The following is a 19,800-nucleotide window of genomic DNA, read 5'->3' as shown; positions in this document are numbered from 1 at the left end:
GTTCACCTAACTGCACATCACTTACTCTGTCAGTGCTATGGTAATTACAGGTTGTGTTTTGATTTTTGCATTTTGTTTTGGTGCTAAGTGCTTCTTTGAACTTCCTAACCCAGTTAAAATGAAAAGGGGTGTCCCTCAGAGAAAGCACCTATAAGAATCTTTATTGATACCTGCAGTGAAATCACTTTGTTAAAATTGCTCAACACACAGTTAGGAAAGAGGAAGTGCTACAGTAAAGTACAATTAGTAATAATGATATGATAAATACACAGTGAATAAGTAGAAAAATGTGCAAAAAGTAGAGCGGTAGAATTGCAATGCAAAGTGCAAAAAAATTGTAACACGCAACATAGATTGACAGTACTTTAACAGTACACGTACAACATCACACGACGCATTACACGCTTAAACAAGAAAGTTGTTAAAGGTTCGTAATGAGTGATAGATTTATTTTGGATCTGCTAATCTTAAAAGATACATTCAGATAACAACAATTTACTGCAAATATGGTGTTTGCGGTTTCTCCTGAGAACCTCTACCGTATGAGTTGAGTTTGAACATGCGAGCGATTATGCAAGCGATGTTTTGAAATATCTGAACTTTTAATGAATAGGTGGTTGTGATTTGTAGTGGTTTTGTTCAGGTAATTTATCACCAAAAAGACAGAACAGATTGTATTGTGTTACACTGTAATGTAAACAGAGTCATGACATGGTTTAGGGTAGAGTAATTTTCACACTGTTCAGCACTAGTGGATGCATTCAGCGCAAACATCACCTGTTAGCTCATTAAAAATAGCACCGGAGATGGAGTGGTTGTAACCGACTGTGGCGTTTATGGCGTCAGTTTTCAGTCCATCAGTTTTTCAATGTGCACGCATTAAAAAAAAGAGAGAAAAGAATTGACTGATGAACAAGTCAGATTTGGCCGCTGGAAGGCACCCAAACCCGAGATCACAAAACCTCTGTTCCAAAGGACAAGGCCAGAGAACATGTTTTCCAAATCAAATAGGCACATTTGGATCAAATTATTCAAGATTTTTTTATGTTAATATTTCAGTTTTTATGCGTACAAATTGTGAGGAACTATTTCCAGAGAAGAAATGGAGACCAGGGGATGAAAGAAAAGTGAGGGAAACGCTTCCTCAAGAACCAAAAGTAGACAGACATTAATAATAATGATAATAACTTTTCTTAACAGTGTTACAGAGTGATTTACAAAAGGGAATAAAACCAAACAAGGCAGATAAAAGAATAAGATGTACAGAGGTAAAGAAAGAGGGAGAAAAGTAACAGTATATGATGTATAAAATAATCAAATGCACAGAAGTAAAACCAGTAAAATCACACAATGGAAACAGTTTAACATAAAGGGGGGAAAAGCTGTAGCCCAGATGTAGTAACTGGTGTTTAATCAGGTCAGACTTTGGTCAAAGTGTGAACCACATAATACGAAGGAGGTCTCTTAATTTCACCTTTCTTCAAGTTCCCCCATTAGGTGTGACAGGAAATTGGCAGGACCACACTCTGGGCGTTACATCTTGTTTCCCAGGCAACGGCTCAACAAAACACATCTTGCACACCATCATCACCGTTCTCACCACTCAGAATTACAGGAGCGAGAGAGAAAGAGGGATAGAGGAGGGAGAAGGAGAGAGAGAAGGAGAGAGAGATTGTCAGCTATCTCAGTGAGGCATGCTTCGCTCAAGGCTATGTCTCTCTTTTTCTTCCCTCCTGTCTCTCTCCTCCTTCCATTACTCAGCAGCAAGAAGCAAAAAAAAAAAACAACACACACACACAGACACAGAAAAGAGAACACCGAAACTCTTTCCTCCTCTCCTAAAGGAACAAGCAGTTGTCCAGGCATGAAAGTGGAGTAGGTTAAGGAGACACAAGAGTACACATGAAAGGACAGTCTGTAACAAAAAAAGGTGAATGCTAATGCAGGAGGTGTAACTGTTATCCACTGTGAACAATTAATCAGCAGGGTAAAGAAAAGGAGCAATTTTCTCTCTCTATATATATTGTAAGAGTAAAAATGCATGCAGTAGGAAACTGAGAGGTTGGACACGCACTTACTTCCATCATCATCATCATCATCATCAATCAGTGTGTTTTACATGCACACTTAAATAACGGGATTACTGTCGGCTTTCTCCAGTAAGCTGGTTTCTTAGCTGTCGTGTAAACAAGAAAACTGGTCACGATAATCAGGGTAAAGAATTAGAGCAGCTTCATTTTCACAGGTAGGGGGAAAAAAAGAAGTTTCTCTAATTCTGAGAGAGCTGATTTTACTGCTAACCTGCTTTCAAATCTGTGGCTGTCTCTTTTTATTGGCAGTGAAGCAGCCAGATGAAAGGAGAGATGGTTATTACACAGAGCGTTGCTTCCTTGTATTTAAAATAACTCCGCCCGAAGTTCAACTAAAACTGAGACTAAACCAAAGTAGCCCGTAGAAGTTTAAATACATCAATTTCCCGCCACTGGATGTTAAATTTAGCTTCCACGTTGTGAGGACAAGGGTTATTATAGTTAACTAAAACTAATAATGAAAAAATTTAGATCTGAAATAAAAATAAAAATGACTAAAACTAAAATGCAAAGCTAACTAAAACTAAACTGAATCGGCTTCGACTTCTTAAGGTAACGGGCTAGTACCAGCAGGTGGCAGCTGAGCGGATGCCGGCTGCCGCATAATGCAAAAGAAGAAGATGCTTAACGTGCTATTTATGATTTTTTTTCGACAGAAGAAAAAGAAGAAGAAGAAGAAGATGATTCAGGCAGAAAACGTCACAGGCCAATAGGGGGATATTTTGATTACGACCCAGTAGTAGATAAAAGTCCTGATGGAGAGTGATGGGAACATTTGTGGGGTGCAGCTAAAAGGGTAAAATCCCACTAATATGAAAGTCCACATTTGAAGCTCTCACAGAGAAGCAGGAGACACTGCACACTTTACCTCAGTGTCAGACATTATTTCATCCCTTCTAATACCTGGAAAACGAAATAAAAACTAAACTAAAACTAGTCAATTCCTACTAATACTACTTAATTGGTTGTTAAACTAATTCAAACTAAACTGAAGTAAAAACAACAAGCTGAAAGATTAAATAAAAATAAAAACTAAAGAACATTTCAAAGCTAATAATAACCCTAGTGAGGACGACGTGTGTTCTCTCCTCTCGTTGTGCTGTCTGTCCCCTTCAACACACACGCCAGAAAACACAAAAGAAACCGCTCTGAAAAATATCCACACTAATACAATTAATAATAAGGTCAGGGGTAAAGGAGATATCTGGTTACTGATCAGCTGTTTGTACACATGCAGACTGATTACCCACAAAACCTTGTTGCACTGAGTAAGTTACTCTTTTCATCGTGGGCTGTTTGTCAACGCTACAAAAATCAATCAAATTAAGTACGAAACTTTGAAGAATTAAACAATACTTTCATATTAAACTGCCTAAATGTTAAATTGTTGCTGTTCAGGCTGCCTCGACAGCGCAAATGGGCCGTGACACATGTATTTATGCAGCTTTATGCAATCAGACTGAGAACAAGTAGCTGATGTAATTATGTAACTGTTGGAACAGGCTTTACTAAGACTCGGTCTGTGTGCTGTTTTTCTTAAGGTGTGATCACCTCATATGGTTGCCTGGTGTTATTTTTGGAGAAATTTACCTAGGAAAAAAAAAAGTATCAAGTCTGTATTGTAGTGTAGTTTGATGCTATTAGAGTTTTTCAGTTCTAAGGTCATCTTTGTCTTGATTAAAGGGATCCTTTTTTGGAGGTTTATTTTACTATTAGTAGTGCTTTATGTAGTAGTGTAGTAGTAATACCACATTTTCACTCTGTTTTATTGACTGAGAGTTAGTGGAGCATCAAGAAATGTAGCAATGTGCCACAAAAGGTGGAGAAGAGCAAGAAAAGGCGAGCAAATGATGGAGGGTTAAAAATATTACAAATGGTTTATGAGGAAGGAAATGCACTGAAGATTTTCGTTAGGCCTCAAGGATATATATATATCTATATATATAGTGCATTTTGGTGAGAAACAACTAAAAATAATGAAAAAACTCATCTACTCACACTTTTATAGCTTTATTTAGCAGGAAATGAGCGGAGGCAGAGTTGGGAAATGATGTGAACCGGAGATGGTTGAGGTTCCTTTATAATGATCATTTAAAGACCCCCTCTAATGAAAATCAAGTTTTTAACCTTGTCAACACGTCCATGTGGTGTTTTTTTATATGGTACAATACATGAAGTGAGACATGAGTGAAATAAATAGTCAACACCACGGCTGAGGATTTCCTCTTGGAAGCTGCAGGGCACCGAGGACGGTCTCAAAAAAACATGGATTCACTCAGGCAGGATTTCTTACATCACAAATCTATGAAATCAATCATTTATTTAATTTAAGTCATGCTGCGTCTACCTCCTCGGGTTTTCCCTGACAGCTGATTCTGATCTGTAGCAACCTGTTGAGTCGATAACCCGAGTCCAGCATTTTTCTGTTTAGCCAAGTTTCTGTCAGAAGAGAAACGCAACAGCTCCGCACCTCCTGATGAACTCTGTTTCACTCAGATCAGAGCCAGTTTGTCATCCAGTGAGTGAGGTCACACGTGGCCTGATCGCATTAGCTTTTAGGTTTTAGGTCGGCTGACAGACCGACCCGCTAACTCTTCTTCTGCTTCTGTCCCTAAAACTCTTTACGCCGTAATCGGGAGCCGGAGAAGCTGCTGCACTGCTGTGTGCCGTCATGAATATATTTACATATTCAAAGACGAGGAAGAGTAGAGGTCATTTTAAGGATTTTAGAGTGGTTATTATATCAGAAACTTAATTATTGTTCCAAGGAAAGTATCTTCATATGTCTTAATACATGTCTGGAAAGGATTTTTACCCCTTACAGACTGTTTAGGGTCTAGTTTGACCCAAAAAACCCTAAAAAAAACGTTTTCTTTTAGCCATAAATTTGATGACTTATCCTCATGTGACTCAGAATATACAAAAAATAGAAATGTTTCAACTTTCTAAAAATGTTTTTGTGCAGCTGATGCACATTTTTGTTGAGTATTTGACTCATATTTATTAAAAAATTCAAAAAGCACCGTTCAAAAATACTGTTAATTCATCATTCATCATCATCATTCATTGAAAGCACCATGCTCTCCAGTGTTATATAACAATAAACCATTATATAGTGTGATTACAGATATTTTTTCTCGCTCAACAAAAAGCGTAAAAACTAAGATCATCAATGATTTGTGGGTCCAAAATTTAGTATAAAGGCTAACTTTGAGGAAATACTGTGAAATGCCCAAATATGAACAGTATGTGAGGGTTAAACAATTAAATTGGGGTTTAAAGTTTGCTGTGCACCCATGAATATTTTTTGAAGATTAAATCCTGCGTTAAGTTCATTATGAAACCAAAAATGATGATGTGGATTGTATTTTCCTTCATGCATGAATGGTTTGGATGCTGCAATCAATCAAGTGTTTGATCACTTGAATGAACCAAGTTAGGCATTAAACATAATTTTGTATAATATACAGCTACACATCCATGTAAGTGCTGCTCTCAGCAACAGTTTTAATCTATCGTCAAGCTTCAGAGACTTATGAAACTTTTTGACTGCCTCATTTTCATTTCATTTTTTTTCTCCCAGTTTGATTGGTCACTAAGCAACAGAGAATAACAAAAAGGGAAAATTGTAATAACTTAATTGAGACACTTGACTTTTTCTTTTTTTTTTTGTCATAGATGTTGAATAGCTGTTCCCACCAGGTGTGTCCTTTAAGTGGCTGGCTAGTGAAACCCAGCACACCCAGGTGGTGTTACACACACATACACGCACGCACACGCACATGTACTAGCACATGTGCACACAAAGGCTTTCTAAAGAAGTCATTTTTGTCCACCCCCACCTCGTCTGTCATCCTCGACTTTCGAACTGGGGGCGTTTTCTTCATTACACTCATGCACTCACATGGCATGGAAACACCGCTCAGCCTAAAGGCTTTGCGGTTGCCTAGCTGCCCACCTACTCACCTGTACCCACCCATCTCCAACCTGTTTGGCTGTTTAAGAGATAAAATAGACCTAAAAATAATCACATTATCATTGTGTGCTCTACATGCAACCTCTGAGGTGGCTGTTCGTACTTGCAGGATCGTCAGCCACGGGCGGTTCATCAAGAGTTTGGAAGTGTCAATCTATCATGATGCCCACTCGCTTACTGCAGGACACATTTGCAAAAAAGCCAGTTTGCGTGGTTAAGTCCTTCGCCTCTGGAACAAAATCAGGCTAGGATCCTGCCCAAGCTTGATCTGCTGTCTCCATCTCAACTTTTCCCACTGAAAAAAAAAAAGACTCATTACTGCCAGCCCCCTTTTTAACCAGTCAAATAAAAACTGAAACAAAGAAAGTCAGGAAAATTCAGCCACAGTAGTAATAACAAGTTTTGCTGAGAAACTTTAAGGTACAGGAAACTTGATTTATAGTCACATTTTTATTCTTTAGCTATATGTAGAAATACATGTGAGGTACTGTTACAGAATACATCAAATAACTACTAAAAATACACAATTAACTGTTCAGATTTTCTTATGGATGTCCAGAAGCCAGGACAGTATTGAGGTTTGAATTAGATTTAAAGTCAGTGGCGACTTACCAACAACAGCAATACAATAAAACATACCAGAACACATGAAGAGTGTAAAGTAACAGAGGAATACCACAACTATAAACTATATGTGTGACTGAGATTTGAATAACTAATAAAATGTTTGTGCTGAACACTGAAGGGCAATCAATAATCTTTATTAGTGAAACATAGATCCACTCGGTAACCCCCCGAAAATAACAACACGTACTCAGAAGGATGGGACAAGCTATTAAACGTTATATGTGCTCTTTCAACAGCTGTGACAGTAGAATAAAAACACCCATCGCCGAGCTGCTGATTCTCCTCTTGAATTAACGCATTCACGCTGCACACAATTATCATTTTTCTTTTATCATTTGGAAAAAAGCTCTGTGGCAGTTTGATTATGAAAAAAAAAATTGGCCAAGTGTACATGTATGTACTTAGAAGTCGAGACGTCACCTCCTGCCAAAACGAATTAGACTAATGACTGTCAATCATTAAAGGAGGCATCCAGGTGGAGCAACATTCCCCATTTGGACTTGGTTTTTTTCTCTGTTGGAAACTCGTTAAAATGATAAAATAAAATATACAGGCAGCGAAACATTAAGAGAGAAATGACAGCAAACTTTAGATAAACAACAAACTAATAACCATGCAATGTTCAAAAAGTGTGTAGGATGAGGTGAGGAACTTTTCTAGTCCTACTCCTTTAAAAAAAAAAAAAAAAAAAAAAACATTCAAAGAAACATAACAGAATAAAGGAACAATAAAGAAAACAGAAATATATTTAAAAAAACAACAAGTCAAAAAGACACACTGTACCAAATCATATTATTCCGGTCCACCTACTGGAATAAACCATCGGTAAAGAAACAACATAAGTGCAATTAACAACAACTTAGCGTTTCTAAGAGATGAGGGTGCAACAACATACATAATTAACTCCTAATGAGCTAAAATGAACCTTTTAAGGCTCGGGGTGTGCTCAAAGCTAACTAGTTCATTTGTTGTCTGATGGGGGGAAAAAGTATTCATAGCTATTCTAAACAGAGACTTATTGTCATAGAGAAAAGGGAGACACGATAATTGCTTCGAAAAATTGACGAAAGCAGTCGTGTGTGAAGAAAATGTGCTTGATAGAGCAGTTAAAATCCCGCCTATTTTCCTACCTCTGCATACCTGGCCGATCATTAAGTGGGTGTGAATGTCGGATTAACGGATTAGTTTTTTAGGAAGTTACAAACCCCACTTAATTCCAACGCTTCCGACGAGGTTTCAGACACTTTTTAACAGTCTTAAAAGCAGTTTGTTTGAAGCACACTGATTCTCTCAGCATCGACATTGTTGTTTTTGTGAAAAGCTCGAGCAACATATTTGATTTTGATCTCCATCATCTCCGACAGCTGAATGAGCCTTGTGGTCGGACTTAATTGGGCAATAACTCGGTTTTGTAGTGCGAGCGTGCATCTTATTATGCTCATATTCAATTAGACCCCTTTTTATATATTGTCCATACTGTATATCAACATATTAACCCCCCCTCTCTCCTTCTTTTTCTGCCCCTCTGCTTATCCCCCCTTCCTCAGCTCTTGGAGTATGTTGGCAAAGGAAAGAGCATCATGGACGTGGGTTTGGCTCAGGCCCGCCAGCCACTCACCACCCGCTGCCACTACTATGAAGTGGAGATTGTGGATGCCGGAGAGAAGTGCTACATTGCCCTGGGCTTGGCAAGAAGGGTGAGCTCTCTAAGAAAATAACAACTTTACACACACACAAACACACACACACACACACACACACACACACACACACACACACATAGACAAACACACACACATACGCGCCTAGACTCAACGGAGAAGCAAGCTTTTCTTTTTGCCCTTCTCCCTTTTTTCCTCACTGTCATATATTACTGTCCAGCTTAATGAACTCAAGAGATGTGGACTGCATGAATAAGCCTCCAAATGGCTGACTTATATTCTCCCCCGCTGGTCCCTATTCAACAAGTGGTTGAGCTAACAACTATAATGACGGAAAACTCTGACAAAAACCTGGATTGGGAATTACGCAGGTCATTAGCATCTGCAAAATGTTCCTCAGTCCTTGCCTCGGGAATGTTGTAATCTTGGAAGAGCAGCAGTGATAGTGTCCTTTTTTTCCTTTTTTTTTTAAGGTAAGATCCTGGAAATAAATGTTCGTCTCACTGCATCGAGAAAAGATGATGAGTGATTAGGACGACCGGCTTTTCTTTTTTTTTTTGGAAGAGACCTCTATCTACAGTGTAACACATTAAAATGACTACATCTCTTCTTCGCCTTCATTTCAGTTGGCGAAAAACAAAACTGTATCGCAGCCAACATCTGGTAAGGAGTAAGGAGCAAGACGACAGCCCGGCCGACCAAATAATTATTTAATGGCTGCAGCGTTGTGCGATCACATTGACATGAATACAGGATAATGACAGCAGCTTTTGCTTTATAATAACCTATATTATTGACATTTAAAATACGTGAGTTGTCTTCTTAACTTTGCTGCCACACAGTCGACTGTGACTGGACAGCTACAGTATGTTACTGTGCTGCCTGCCAACCCATTAAATCTACATCGTGTCTAATACGGCCAAATCTGTTTCTGTTAACAGACAACGGAGCGAGTATGAAATAATTATATAATCATGGCCCATAAACACCAACAGCAGTCATTCCCACGCTGCTGCGGCTACGGTGATAAAAAATTATTATTATTTTATAATGTCGATGTCGTCTGACAAAATCAGAATAAATCAGGTTAATGGAGACGTTTCCACTCTGTATTTGGCCGTATTGACATTCAAACTGAACGATCACTGCCACACGGACCCTGACCTTCACCGAGCAGCTTACGTCACTGTTTTGCAAAAAGCTCGGTTTTCCCCTGTACACACTGAAACAACAAGCTGGAGTTTTAAGATTTACACACTCTGGAGGCCGCTTTGGAAAAGGTCCGTTTTTTTTGGGGAGGAGAAAAAACAGTTTGAGTCTCGACAGAGGGCTGAGAACGGAGAAAAAAAAGATGTGTTTACAAATTTAATCGGGTTAGTGTGGATGTGCTCTTGTGGAATACTTGAACTGTGTGAAATAGAGTCTAGTAGTAGTAAACATAGCAGTACTGTCATAAGCTTTATTTTCTTTCCCATTATCCAGCAGCTTAGCCATTCTCATCGGATCTAATAGCCTACTTTGTGGAGATAAAACACGTCCAAGAGGAAAATACAATTAGAGAAATTTTAACACCTCTCATTTGAGCCCTCATTTCTTTTTCCAAAGAATGCACATGCGGTTCCCATTTCAGCATTTAGCACTGCAGCTCTGCAAGTGACTGTTACCATGTTGACCTGCTTTGAAGAATTAAACAGACAAACCTGTACATGTTTGGGCACTGACTAAGACTGATTCAGTAGTCGTTGATAGTTTAGGATCTTGCCAGCACTTATATTAGAACTAAGGGTTTAATGGTATGTGTATTCGTCACGAACCATTTGGTGCAGGATGTTTGGTTCGGTATGCTCCGTGACCCAAAAAGTTACTGTCAAACGGTCTTTTAATCAACTCAGATGTGCAGAACCGTAATAAGAGTGCGGGTTTCATCTGGAACGTTTTGGCAGCGCACCACGTAGCTGTAGCATGCTCATGACTTAGCTAGCCGGCTTAGCTAAGGTAGCCGGGTTAGCCTGTAGTGTCGCTGCTGTCAAAATGACAAGCGAGAGACCCGCAAGACTGTCCGAGTGCAACACTGTTATTTAGATATGCTCTGTTATCGCCGTAGTGAAACAATACGGCATCTCCCTGTTGCTCCGCTTAGACAACACATATTAGCAGCCAGCGCTCAGAGAGAAAAAATATAGTTGAGAAGTATTACAGTAAAAGTTGTGGTTTTGTCCCTCTGACTGATTTATTATTCATCATCACCTTCATTGTCAGACTCAGGGTCCAGTTTAAAAACACAGAGACGATACAGACATAATATATAAAGAAGACATATAAGATACACAGAACAATAAAAGCATTGCACTAGTTATAAAAGACAATCACACCAGTGTTTCCATATAGGTGACTGGCAACGTATGGATCTATACTTTTGGATCTGACAACAGCCGAACAAGGTTGTTCTGAGAAACGTTCAGGCGACAAATAAATCTGTACATCAAACTCCTCAAGAAGGCAGAATAGGTCACTTACACTACCGTACCTGTGTTTCTTGAGTAAAATCCTCATGCAATCATCATAAGCAACCTGAAGCTTCTGCATGCTCGCCTTATTAAACTTCATCCATAAGAGAGCTGTGTATATATAAAGGAGAACAATGTGCCTTGACGAGCCTTATCTTGACATTTTTCTGAGCCCATGTGGAATTTCCTTGCAGACACATTAGCTTGGGCATATAATATACAGATATATATACCTGTAATGTAGTGACCCAGGTATTTTGGGTTATTATACATGACATCATTAGATTATTAATACTGAAGCATCAGTGTTAGAGCAGCATGTTACTGTTGTAGCTGCTGGAGGTGGAGCTAAGTTTGAACTACTTTAGATACAGTTACACCATCAATCACCATGAAACAGCTGTCAGCAGGTGTCCTGAAAGGTTGTTTTCTTTTTCCACGGCAACACCGCCATGTTTACATTTTTCAAAAGAAGGCCAAATGTTATTTTCTACCTTTCTAACTTTTTTTTTTCATGCTCTACTGAACCATGAACCCCAAAAGCAAGATACATACCGAACTGTGAATTTTGTGTGCAGTTACACCCTTAATTAGGACTGTTTTTATCCTCTTTCGTAAGCTTATAAAGGACAGGATTAAACTATAAATGTCTACCTTCTAATAGATGGACTCTTTTAGAAAGCCTATTTGTATTACATGTTTACCTAATATTATTCTCCTGACTATTTCAACAGTATGGATTCATAATATGATATATATTTTACACCATGTACGTTTATCCTTGAGAGAGCGTTATGAATGTGAAACATTAGTGGCTGCCAAAGCCAAGGCCTGCGGAGAGAGCTGCCAGCACTGTCTCTACCAGGGTCAAAACTCGACTCCTTTTAATAACAAAAATAAAAGATGAAACTTGTACAACATCTTTCAAGGCCTCAGAGGCAATTTATAAAACAGGAACAGAGGGCGAAGCACAGGTCAGTGGATACATAAAGACTCAGAGAGCTACAGATTCAGACGGAGAGGAGAAGTACAATATATCGATATGTCAATATTGCAATATGAGACTAGATATCGTCTTAGATTTAGGCGTAATTCCTGTCGTTTCCCATGTAATTTTCCAGACTAACTAGACTGTTGTAGTATTTTCCTTCACCCAGTTAGTCATTATATCCTCATTACTCATAATCATGTAACAAAAATCCCATTGTGTAAATATATTGTGAAAGCACCGGTAGTCATCCCTACAATACTGTCTCAATATCAATATGAAGGTATTTAGTTAGAAAATATTGTGATATTTGATTGTTTTCCTTATCGCCCATCACTAACTTGCACTGTATGTGTGCTGTGCTTACAAGTTTCCATCCATGTCATTTGATTTATTAATATTTATTCATTATTTTAAAATCTTATTATCCTCTTTGTGGAAAATGTTGCTTTTACAAATTCATCCCTGAGTACTCGCGGACAATGAAACCCTAAGACAGAGTTATGAGTCATGATGAATTACTAATGTACTGAGTCACATAGTAACATAAGGAGTGCTTAAATCACAGATGAGACAATTTAAAAGTAGTTTAAAGCCTTTAAATCATATTATACTAAAAAAATCTCCATCAATTATATTTACTGAATTATTTTTCTGTGAATATAAAGACAAAACCACGACAATATCCTCTGATAGAGCTATACAAGGGTACATGTTCCTACATATGCTCTCAATTAAACATACAGACGTGCTCCCATGGGTGAGGAAGACGTTGAGCGGTGATAATTTCAAGTCCTATAACCTCCCTCAGAGTTCCCTTCTCCTTTTCTGTTGCGCCACCACGTTTCTCTCTCTGCATCTGGGTTTCATTACAAAGACATTAAGCTTAAGTCCAGGAGAGGTGATAAAGCAGAAAATTGAAGGGCTTGGGTAATGACTGTTTACTCACCAGCAGTTGCAAGTTTGCATGCTTGTTGGTCTTGTTCACGCAGCATCCCGTGGTAAGACAACAGGCCCTGAATATAAACACAAATCTACTCGTTAATGCCCCACAAAGTGCCTGTCTGTCTGACTCTCTGTCTATGTCTTTGTTGTGGTTGCTGACTGCATGCTCACCTTTTGTACTGTACTGTATTTTCTACTCTTAACAAATCTCTTAACCCCCACCTATCCCAACTTTATGTCTCTATTCCCATCTTAACTTTAGCAGTAGCCGCCGGTCATGTCTCGTGAGTAGTGACAGCTTTTTATTTGGGTCTTTGTTTCAGCCACCTTGGTGGGATGGCAATGTCGGCTAGTCGTTCCACCTCTTTGGTTCAGACTGAAATATCTCGACAACTATTGGGTAGATTACTGAGAAATTTGGTACAAACATACATGATCCCCAGATAATGAATCCTAATAACTTTGGTAATCCTCTGACTTTCCCTGTAGCGCCCCCATGATTTTTGGTTTTGAGTAAAATATCTCAACAGTTATTGGATGGATGGCCATGCAATCTTGTCTCCCCCTCAGGATGAATTGTTATAACTTTAATTGATGTAACTGGCTTTTTTCCACTAGTGCTATCATGAAGTCAAAATGTACTAGATGTTGAACAGAGAAACATTACATAGTATTTACAGGCTAGGGTTATATAGTTTTTAAAATATGCATCTGTAGAAATGAATGTGATGTGTTAAAAATACGTCAAAAAAGGGAAAAAATCATTTTAAACAACCTTTGTGGCCTTTTGAGTATGGATTTCTGAGTTTTTGAGGTGCTTTTGAATGCACCATGAAATCTCTTAAGCTTTGCCGTACAAGGCAATGTAGATTTCAGCGTTTGCAAGGTGCACATGAATGCACCATGAATGTTTTTTGCAGTCTATGGTCAGCGCTTTATACAATCGATCTTTAAGTGGTCACGTTTTTAAGTGTAGATAACGAGACTGCGACTCTAAAGTGTAGAAGACGTGATGTGATTGCAGGGTAAAAGCTAATTGAGAGAGAGAGAGGTCAGAGGAGGGTGTTTGTGAGCCACGGGGGGAGAACGAGTCAGTGCAGGTGCGTCTGCGGCTGTTTGGGAGTATATCAGAGAGAGTGAGAGAATGCGAAAGCGGGTTGAGAAGTCCAAAAATAGAAAATCCATTTGTCACGGGCAAAGTTTTATTGGGGCGAGCCGCCAGAAATTAATGAATGTGAGGGAAACCCTTTCACACCTACTAAATATCAGCATGTCAGCATTTTGCTTAAGTACAACCTCACAGAACAGCTGCCGTGGACTCTTAGTCTTTTTTGCATGTTGCATGACCCAAAATTGTCCCGTTTCACGTCACTGTTCCTTTCCAAAGAAGTTCAAGACGTTAAAACTGAATTAGCTTGTAAAAAAAAAAAAAGAAAGAAAAAAGGTGGAAGTAAATTTTTGAATCCCCAAAGCCACTGTTGCCAGTTTCCTGTCCAACAGGGAAGTTGGAGGGATTTGTGCTATGTGATAAGTTTGTGATGTGTGTGTGTGCGTGCGTGTGTGTGTGTTAGTGTGTGTAATCTAAGATCTGTTTTGACCTTACTACAATTCCTAGACCTGTCATGACCTCTCACTTTCTGGAGATAAGGGTCTACATGAATGTACAGCATGCATAAGCTTGGTAGCAAGGTTGTTTTTCATCCGGTACACATACCGGTTGCTAGGGTGTGGGACAAAGAGATCTAGGCTCAGTTAGTGGTGGAAGAGTGCAGGGGGGAGATGGGGAGTGTGGGTTTTTTTTTTTTTTTGAGGAGGTGGGGTAGCAAGGTAGATGGGGAGGCCTGAAAGTCAGGAGGTAGAAAAATCAAGGGAAGCTATTCAGAATATGAAAAACACAGGAAAAAAAAAAGCAGGAAAACCCTCATGTCCTGAAAAACAAACAAACCCCTAAAATCCTGCAACAACAAAAAAAAAGAAAACGATCATAACCCTGAGAAGAACAGTGGGAGGATAGGAAAACGAAAAACGTGGGTCGGGGAGTCGGGGTGGAATCTGTGTGATAGTTGTAACGGAGGAGTGAAGGAACAGATACGTGGTTCATGTCATATGTGTGTGACTGAAACAGATGGTTTTTGCAGTTCACCCATGACCTTGTGTCTCTGATGATTGTATTGACTCACTCTCTGTTCTGTTCATGTTCATAAACACAGTCATAAAGCCACACACACAAACTCTAACAGTGCGTACTCCTAACACCACATGGACAAGAAATAAAACTGCTCAGGAGGCTTGAATGGCAGCGTTTCCTCTGTCCTGGTATGCCCCGGGACCGGGTCCTGGGAACAGCTCCCTTCCTCTTCCTCCTGTGATGTAGTAGTCCTACTGACCTTTTTCAATGTTGCTGCTGTGAACCTGTTTATTCTAACAGGGGTCATTTTAGGATCAAACAAAGGAGCAGTGACTCTGCCAAGACCACTGATGTGGAAGTTGGAGAAAACAAAAGCACCACTAGCATGATTTAGGAGAAGCTCCTCTGTGTGATAAGAGATATTGATATTAGACTGACGACACATTGAAAGTCATCGTGATCCTTGTCATTTATTGTTGGGTGACTGTGATGATGGAGTGAGTGTTGGAAAAGAGGTGTGCAGAGGTGGAGAGGGCGAAAGGCAAGTGTGGCTCCAGAGGTGGTAAGGTAGGTCACTTTGGTACAAACTAAAATATCTCAACAACTTTTCAATGGATTTTTATAATTTTAATGATCCTTCGACTTTAAATGTGGCACCATCATCAGATCAAAAGATATATTTGTTCAGTTATCTGGTTTACTACCAAATACACTAAAAACTAATGACATTTCCATCATCTGCAGCTGAACTTGCTAAACTAACCATGAGACCATGAGAAACATCACAATCTAGCAGCACCAATTTTGAGCATGTTGTTGTGCTGAAAACAGTCCAATCAATCCTAGATTTTTTAAGGCTTGTATCAATGTTTGAGAGTTTAAAGAAATCTCACTATGATATATTGACCAATAATAGATTTTTGATTACAAAAATAAGCTAAGCTGTAGTCTTTTACCTGACTGACTACTTCCTTGAAAGGTTTATAGTATGAAAATATGCAGAACTCCAATGTAAAATGGTGAAACATTTGGTGAAATATTTGTATAAAACAATATGTAATACACTGCTAATCTCTCCTACCTCCGCCCATCCTTTCCTACACTTACTCATTAACAAAACAAACTTGGTAATTTATCAGTTTTATGTGTTTATTCCAAGAATGATTTGTATCCATAGAAAGCAATGAACATGCCCTAACACATTGACACAGAAAGCTTGTTGTTCTCCTCACTCCAGCCAGATCATCAGCTAATGTCAGACAGTTGCTGTTATCGCGTGGGGAGCGAGAGGTTTTAGCTCGATGACACAAGGTTAAACAAACAGACCTGCATTAGTTCCCTCTGCCCAACCCCTATAGGTGAGGTTGTTGTGTGGGCACGTACACATACAGAACCGCACAACTTTCCCTCCCCTCTTGGCCTCTTACAAAACTGTACCTGCAACACACACACACACACACACATTACACACATTCATGGTAATTCATGGCTTTAGTTATATTTTTAGACAGCTCTGCGATATGCCAGTGTGATAGCCGCAGTAGATGATGGGTATCTGCTTCCACAAGGTTCCCTCCTTTCGCCCGCACCTTTCCGCTCTTTCTCTTTCAGACTTGTTTACTCTGCCACAGTGTGGAAATGCAGGCAGCTCTGATGACACCGGTGTAGCAGCTGCAGATCTTGATATTGCAGGCTTTTTCGCTCCACCATGCTCTGGACTCAACGCCGGTATTTGTTGTTCTTAGAGGCGGCTTGCGTTTCACCGATGCCTCTGCAGGCCAGCCGGGGTTGCGACTATGTTTTGAAAGTTCACGGTATATCAGACCAGCTGGTTTAACATGGGCTTCTCGCTCTAAAGTGTATTCCATCATTGATTGTTGATAGATAAGGAGTGTAAGTGTGATTATGTGGCGCCACCACTGATTTGGAAAACAAAAAAGTCACAGGATTAACTGTTGTAATTTCCAAACCACATAAGGGTGTAATGTGTCTTCTATCAGAGGCAAAGCTGCTCCAAATCTCTCTTAACCAATATAAGCTGTGCTTTAAATAGTTGATGGTTAAAAATAGGTTATAACTGACTGACAAAAACATTATATTTACACTGAAAATCTTATTTTTGCACTCTTAAAAAATGTAAAACCACAATAATTATAAACCTTTTGGAAGAACGCACTGTTTTACAAGTACAGTACCTAATTTTCAAGTATACTGTAGCAGCTGCAGTATGTCGAATTCATTTGAGGACAGAAGTGTGTTTGTTACCAACTCACTAAACACTCACCCCCTTAATTACTGTTGCTACGGCTGTTGAGATTTCCCGCATGGCACATACACAATCACTAACGGAAATGGTGACAAATTTACCATGCGAAATTCAGTGTAATTTTATGAGTAAAGGATCATTGATTTCACACAGGTAAGCAAAAGTTGCCTTATCACGTTTATCAGGTGACAGTTTCACTGGTTGAAATTACAACCAGCGTGGCAGATTTTTATCAGCTGTAGCTAACTAGCAAACTAAGCTCCATGAATTGCTTGAAATGCTTTCCACGGTTTAGATTTAGACGGAAATCTGGTCTTTAGTATGTACTAGTTTAGTATGCTAGTCAGCATCACGATCTAATGATCCATGTAGAAGACATTGAAGTAAAGAAGCATCGCTCTATTGAAGTGTAGAGCTAGTATTGGAAGTATGATCATGAAAAATAGAAGATCAGACTGTTATTTCGCAACCCCTTTTTGGCCGCTTAGCTCACATACTTGCTCTAGATGTTTAATGTTCTAAAACAAAAGGAAAAAAAGCTTCTAGGATGAGGACTAACAGATGGGTTTGGCAAACACAACGCTATCTTGGGTAACATTAATGGGGTTCGCTAGTGTAAACTTCCCCAAATTTTATAAAGTTTATGGTGCGACATGAAAACCAGAGTTTAAAAGGTTACTCTGCAAAGATTTTAGGCATTTTAGATATTTAGATTCCTATCCATTACACAATACCATCACAGAGGCATATGATCGTTCCCAAATTTATTCTGCGGCATGACGATGACCCCAAAAAATACAGCCAAAGTCATAAAGAACTATCTTCAACCAGACAACAAGAACAACGAGTCCTGCAGCAGACAGTATACGGCCTCCACATCGTCAAATCAGTCTCTTCGTGTAATCCCAGACTGAGACGCCTAAATCCACAGAAGAAGAAACTGTGGCAACTTCTCCAAGATGAAGGAACAACCGACCCAAGTGCCAAGTACCTTTTTAAAAACTGTGTGCAGGTGCACCGAGGAGAACTGCTGCTGCTTTAAAGGCAAAGCTGCTCACAACAAATACAGATTTATTTAAGTTTCTTTTGTTTACTATTTTACTATTTTGAAAGCATCTTCACTTAAGTTTTAGTGCCTAAAACATTTGCACAGTAATGTACCAAATTTCATTCAAATCCATCCAGTAGTTGTTGAAATATTTCAGTCGATTGGCAAACAGACGGACTTTCTCAACCCCAGAGCCAGGCAGCTAGAATGACTAAAAATCCAGCTTTTCATTACCGTAATTAGTATCACAGTGATGTACTGTACTGTAACGTTGTGTCATCAGTATAGAGAACGGAGTGCTGCTTCAGTTTTTCCTCACAACATACCATATTCATTTAATGGAGCTCACTGAGTAGATGTTTCTGAATTGGAAATGATGGACACGACAATTACTAAGAAGACTGCAATGAAAACAGGCATTTAAGACTTTGATCCATTTATCAGACGCAAGTCTGCGGGTTACATTAAAGCACTATAAATCCACCCGTTATTTGTTTAGCCATTCCTAATGTTGTCTTATTTCAGTGTGTTCCTCCAAATCACCGTTCAGATTAGTGACTGTGGGTCATCAATCAGGGGAGCAAACACCCAGACGTTCCTCTCCTGGTGGAGATGCAGCCCACATGCCAGTCAGCCAGAGGAATCCTCGGGCTTGTGGTTGAGACGAGGGGGAAGAGGAGCAGACTTGGCGGATCAAGGGGTTTCAGGCTTGGAGCAGTAGCTGCATTCCTCCATGTCTCTCTGTCTTCCTCTGCTGGTGTCTCACTCTGTCCGTCTCCCTTTTCTCGCTTTTCCCCCCATCCATCTCCATTTCCTGTTCCTCAAGCCCCAATGGGGTTGTCAGACAGGATCGTTGATGTTTCCCTGATGTCCTGGCCTCAAATGCTGCACTCTTGTCTGTCTGCAGCGTCCCTTTTCCTCATTACTCATTTCTCTTCCCTACACAGGTGCTAATAGTAATAATTTAATCAGCTTTATTTAGTTTATGAGTAATGTAGTGCCTCTCCAGTCCCTGCATCTGTCACCTGTGGCTTTCCTTTTGTTTGGATAAAAGCACATTTCCCTTTTTGGAGACTCGCTTAAAGGCTGACCTTTCGCTTTTTTGGACGTCATCCTGGTTAAAATGTTTCGTTTCTGTACTTCAACTCGAGACACAATGAAAGGTTTTTTCTTTTTTCTTCTTTAGCCTGTTAATACCAACGGAAATGAAATGCAGTCGGGAGAGTTTACCTGAGAGAGAAAGCATTTAGAAGATGTAGCCTACAGTGAGATAAAAGAGGAGCACTATTTCATTACCTTCCTCCTCCTCCTCTTCCATCCTCTCTTGTTCACTAGTGTGTTTCTACAGTAATGGAGGTACAGTCTAGAAGACGGATTAAAATCTCTGATAATTACCTCTGAGTCATACTCTGATCTTATCCGAAAGTTGGCCCACTAGTTATTTCTATTGGCATGGTGAAAGCTGGAGAAAGACATACATACTATATATGCAGACAGACGGAGAGAGAGAGAGAGAGAACGAGAGAGAGAGAGAGAGAGAGAGAGAGAAAAACACATCCTGAGC

The 19,800-nt window shown here is 39.5% G+C and overlaps 1 protein-coding gene across 1 annotated transcript in view; it reads left to right on the top strand.

The window, feature by feature from the left end:
- Positions 1–19,800, top strand: part of spryd3 (SPRY domain containing 3) — a 62,735-nt gene that overhangs the window by 29,893 nt on the left and 13,042 nt on the right. The window contains exon 7 of the mRNA XM_062427664.1: positions 8,241–8,390. Coding sequence (XP_062283648.1) covers positions 8,241–8,390 — 150 coding nt within the window. The remainder of the gene's footprint in view (positions 1–8,240; positions 8,391–19,800) is intronic.

Source organism: Scomber scombrus, chromosome 10 (assembly GCF_963691925.1).
Source record: "Scomber scombrus chromosome 10, fScoSco1.1, whole genome shotgun sequence".
Taxonomy (NCBI): domain Eukaryota; kingdom Metazoa; phylum Chordata; class Actinopteri; order Scombriformes; family Scombridae; genus Scomber; species Scomber scombrus.
The sequence above is the reverse complement of the archived record's forward strand: the minus strand, read 5'-3'. Positions and strand labels throughout refer to the sequence as shown.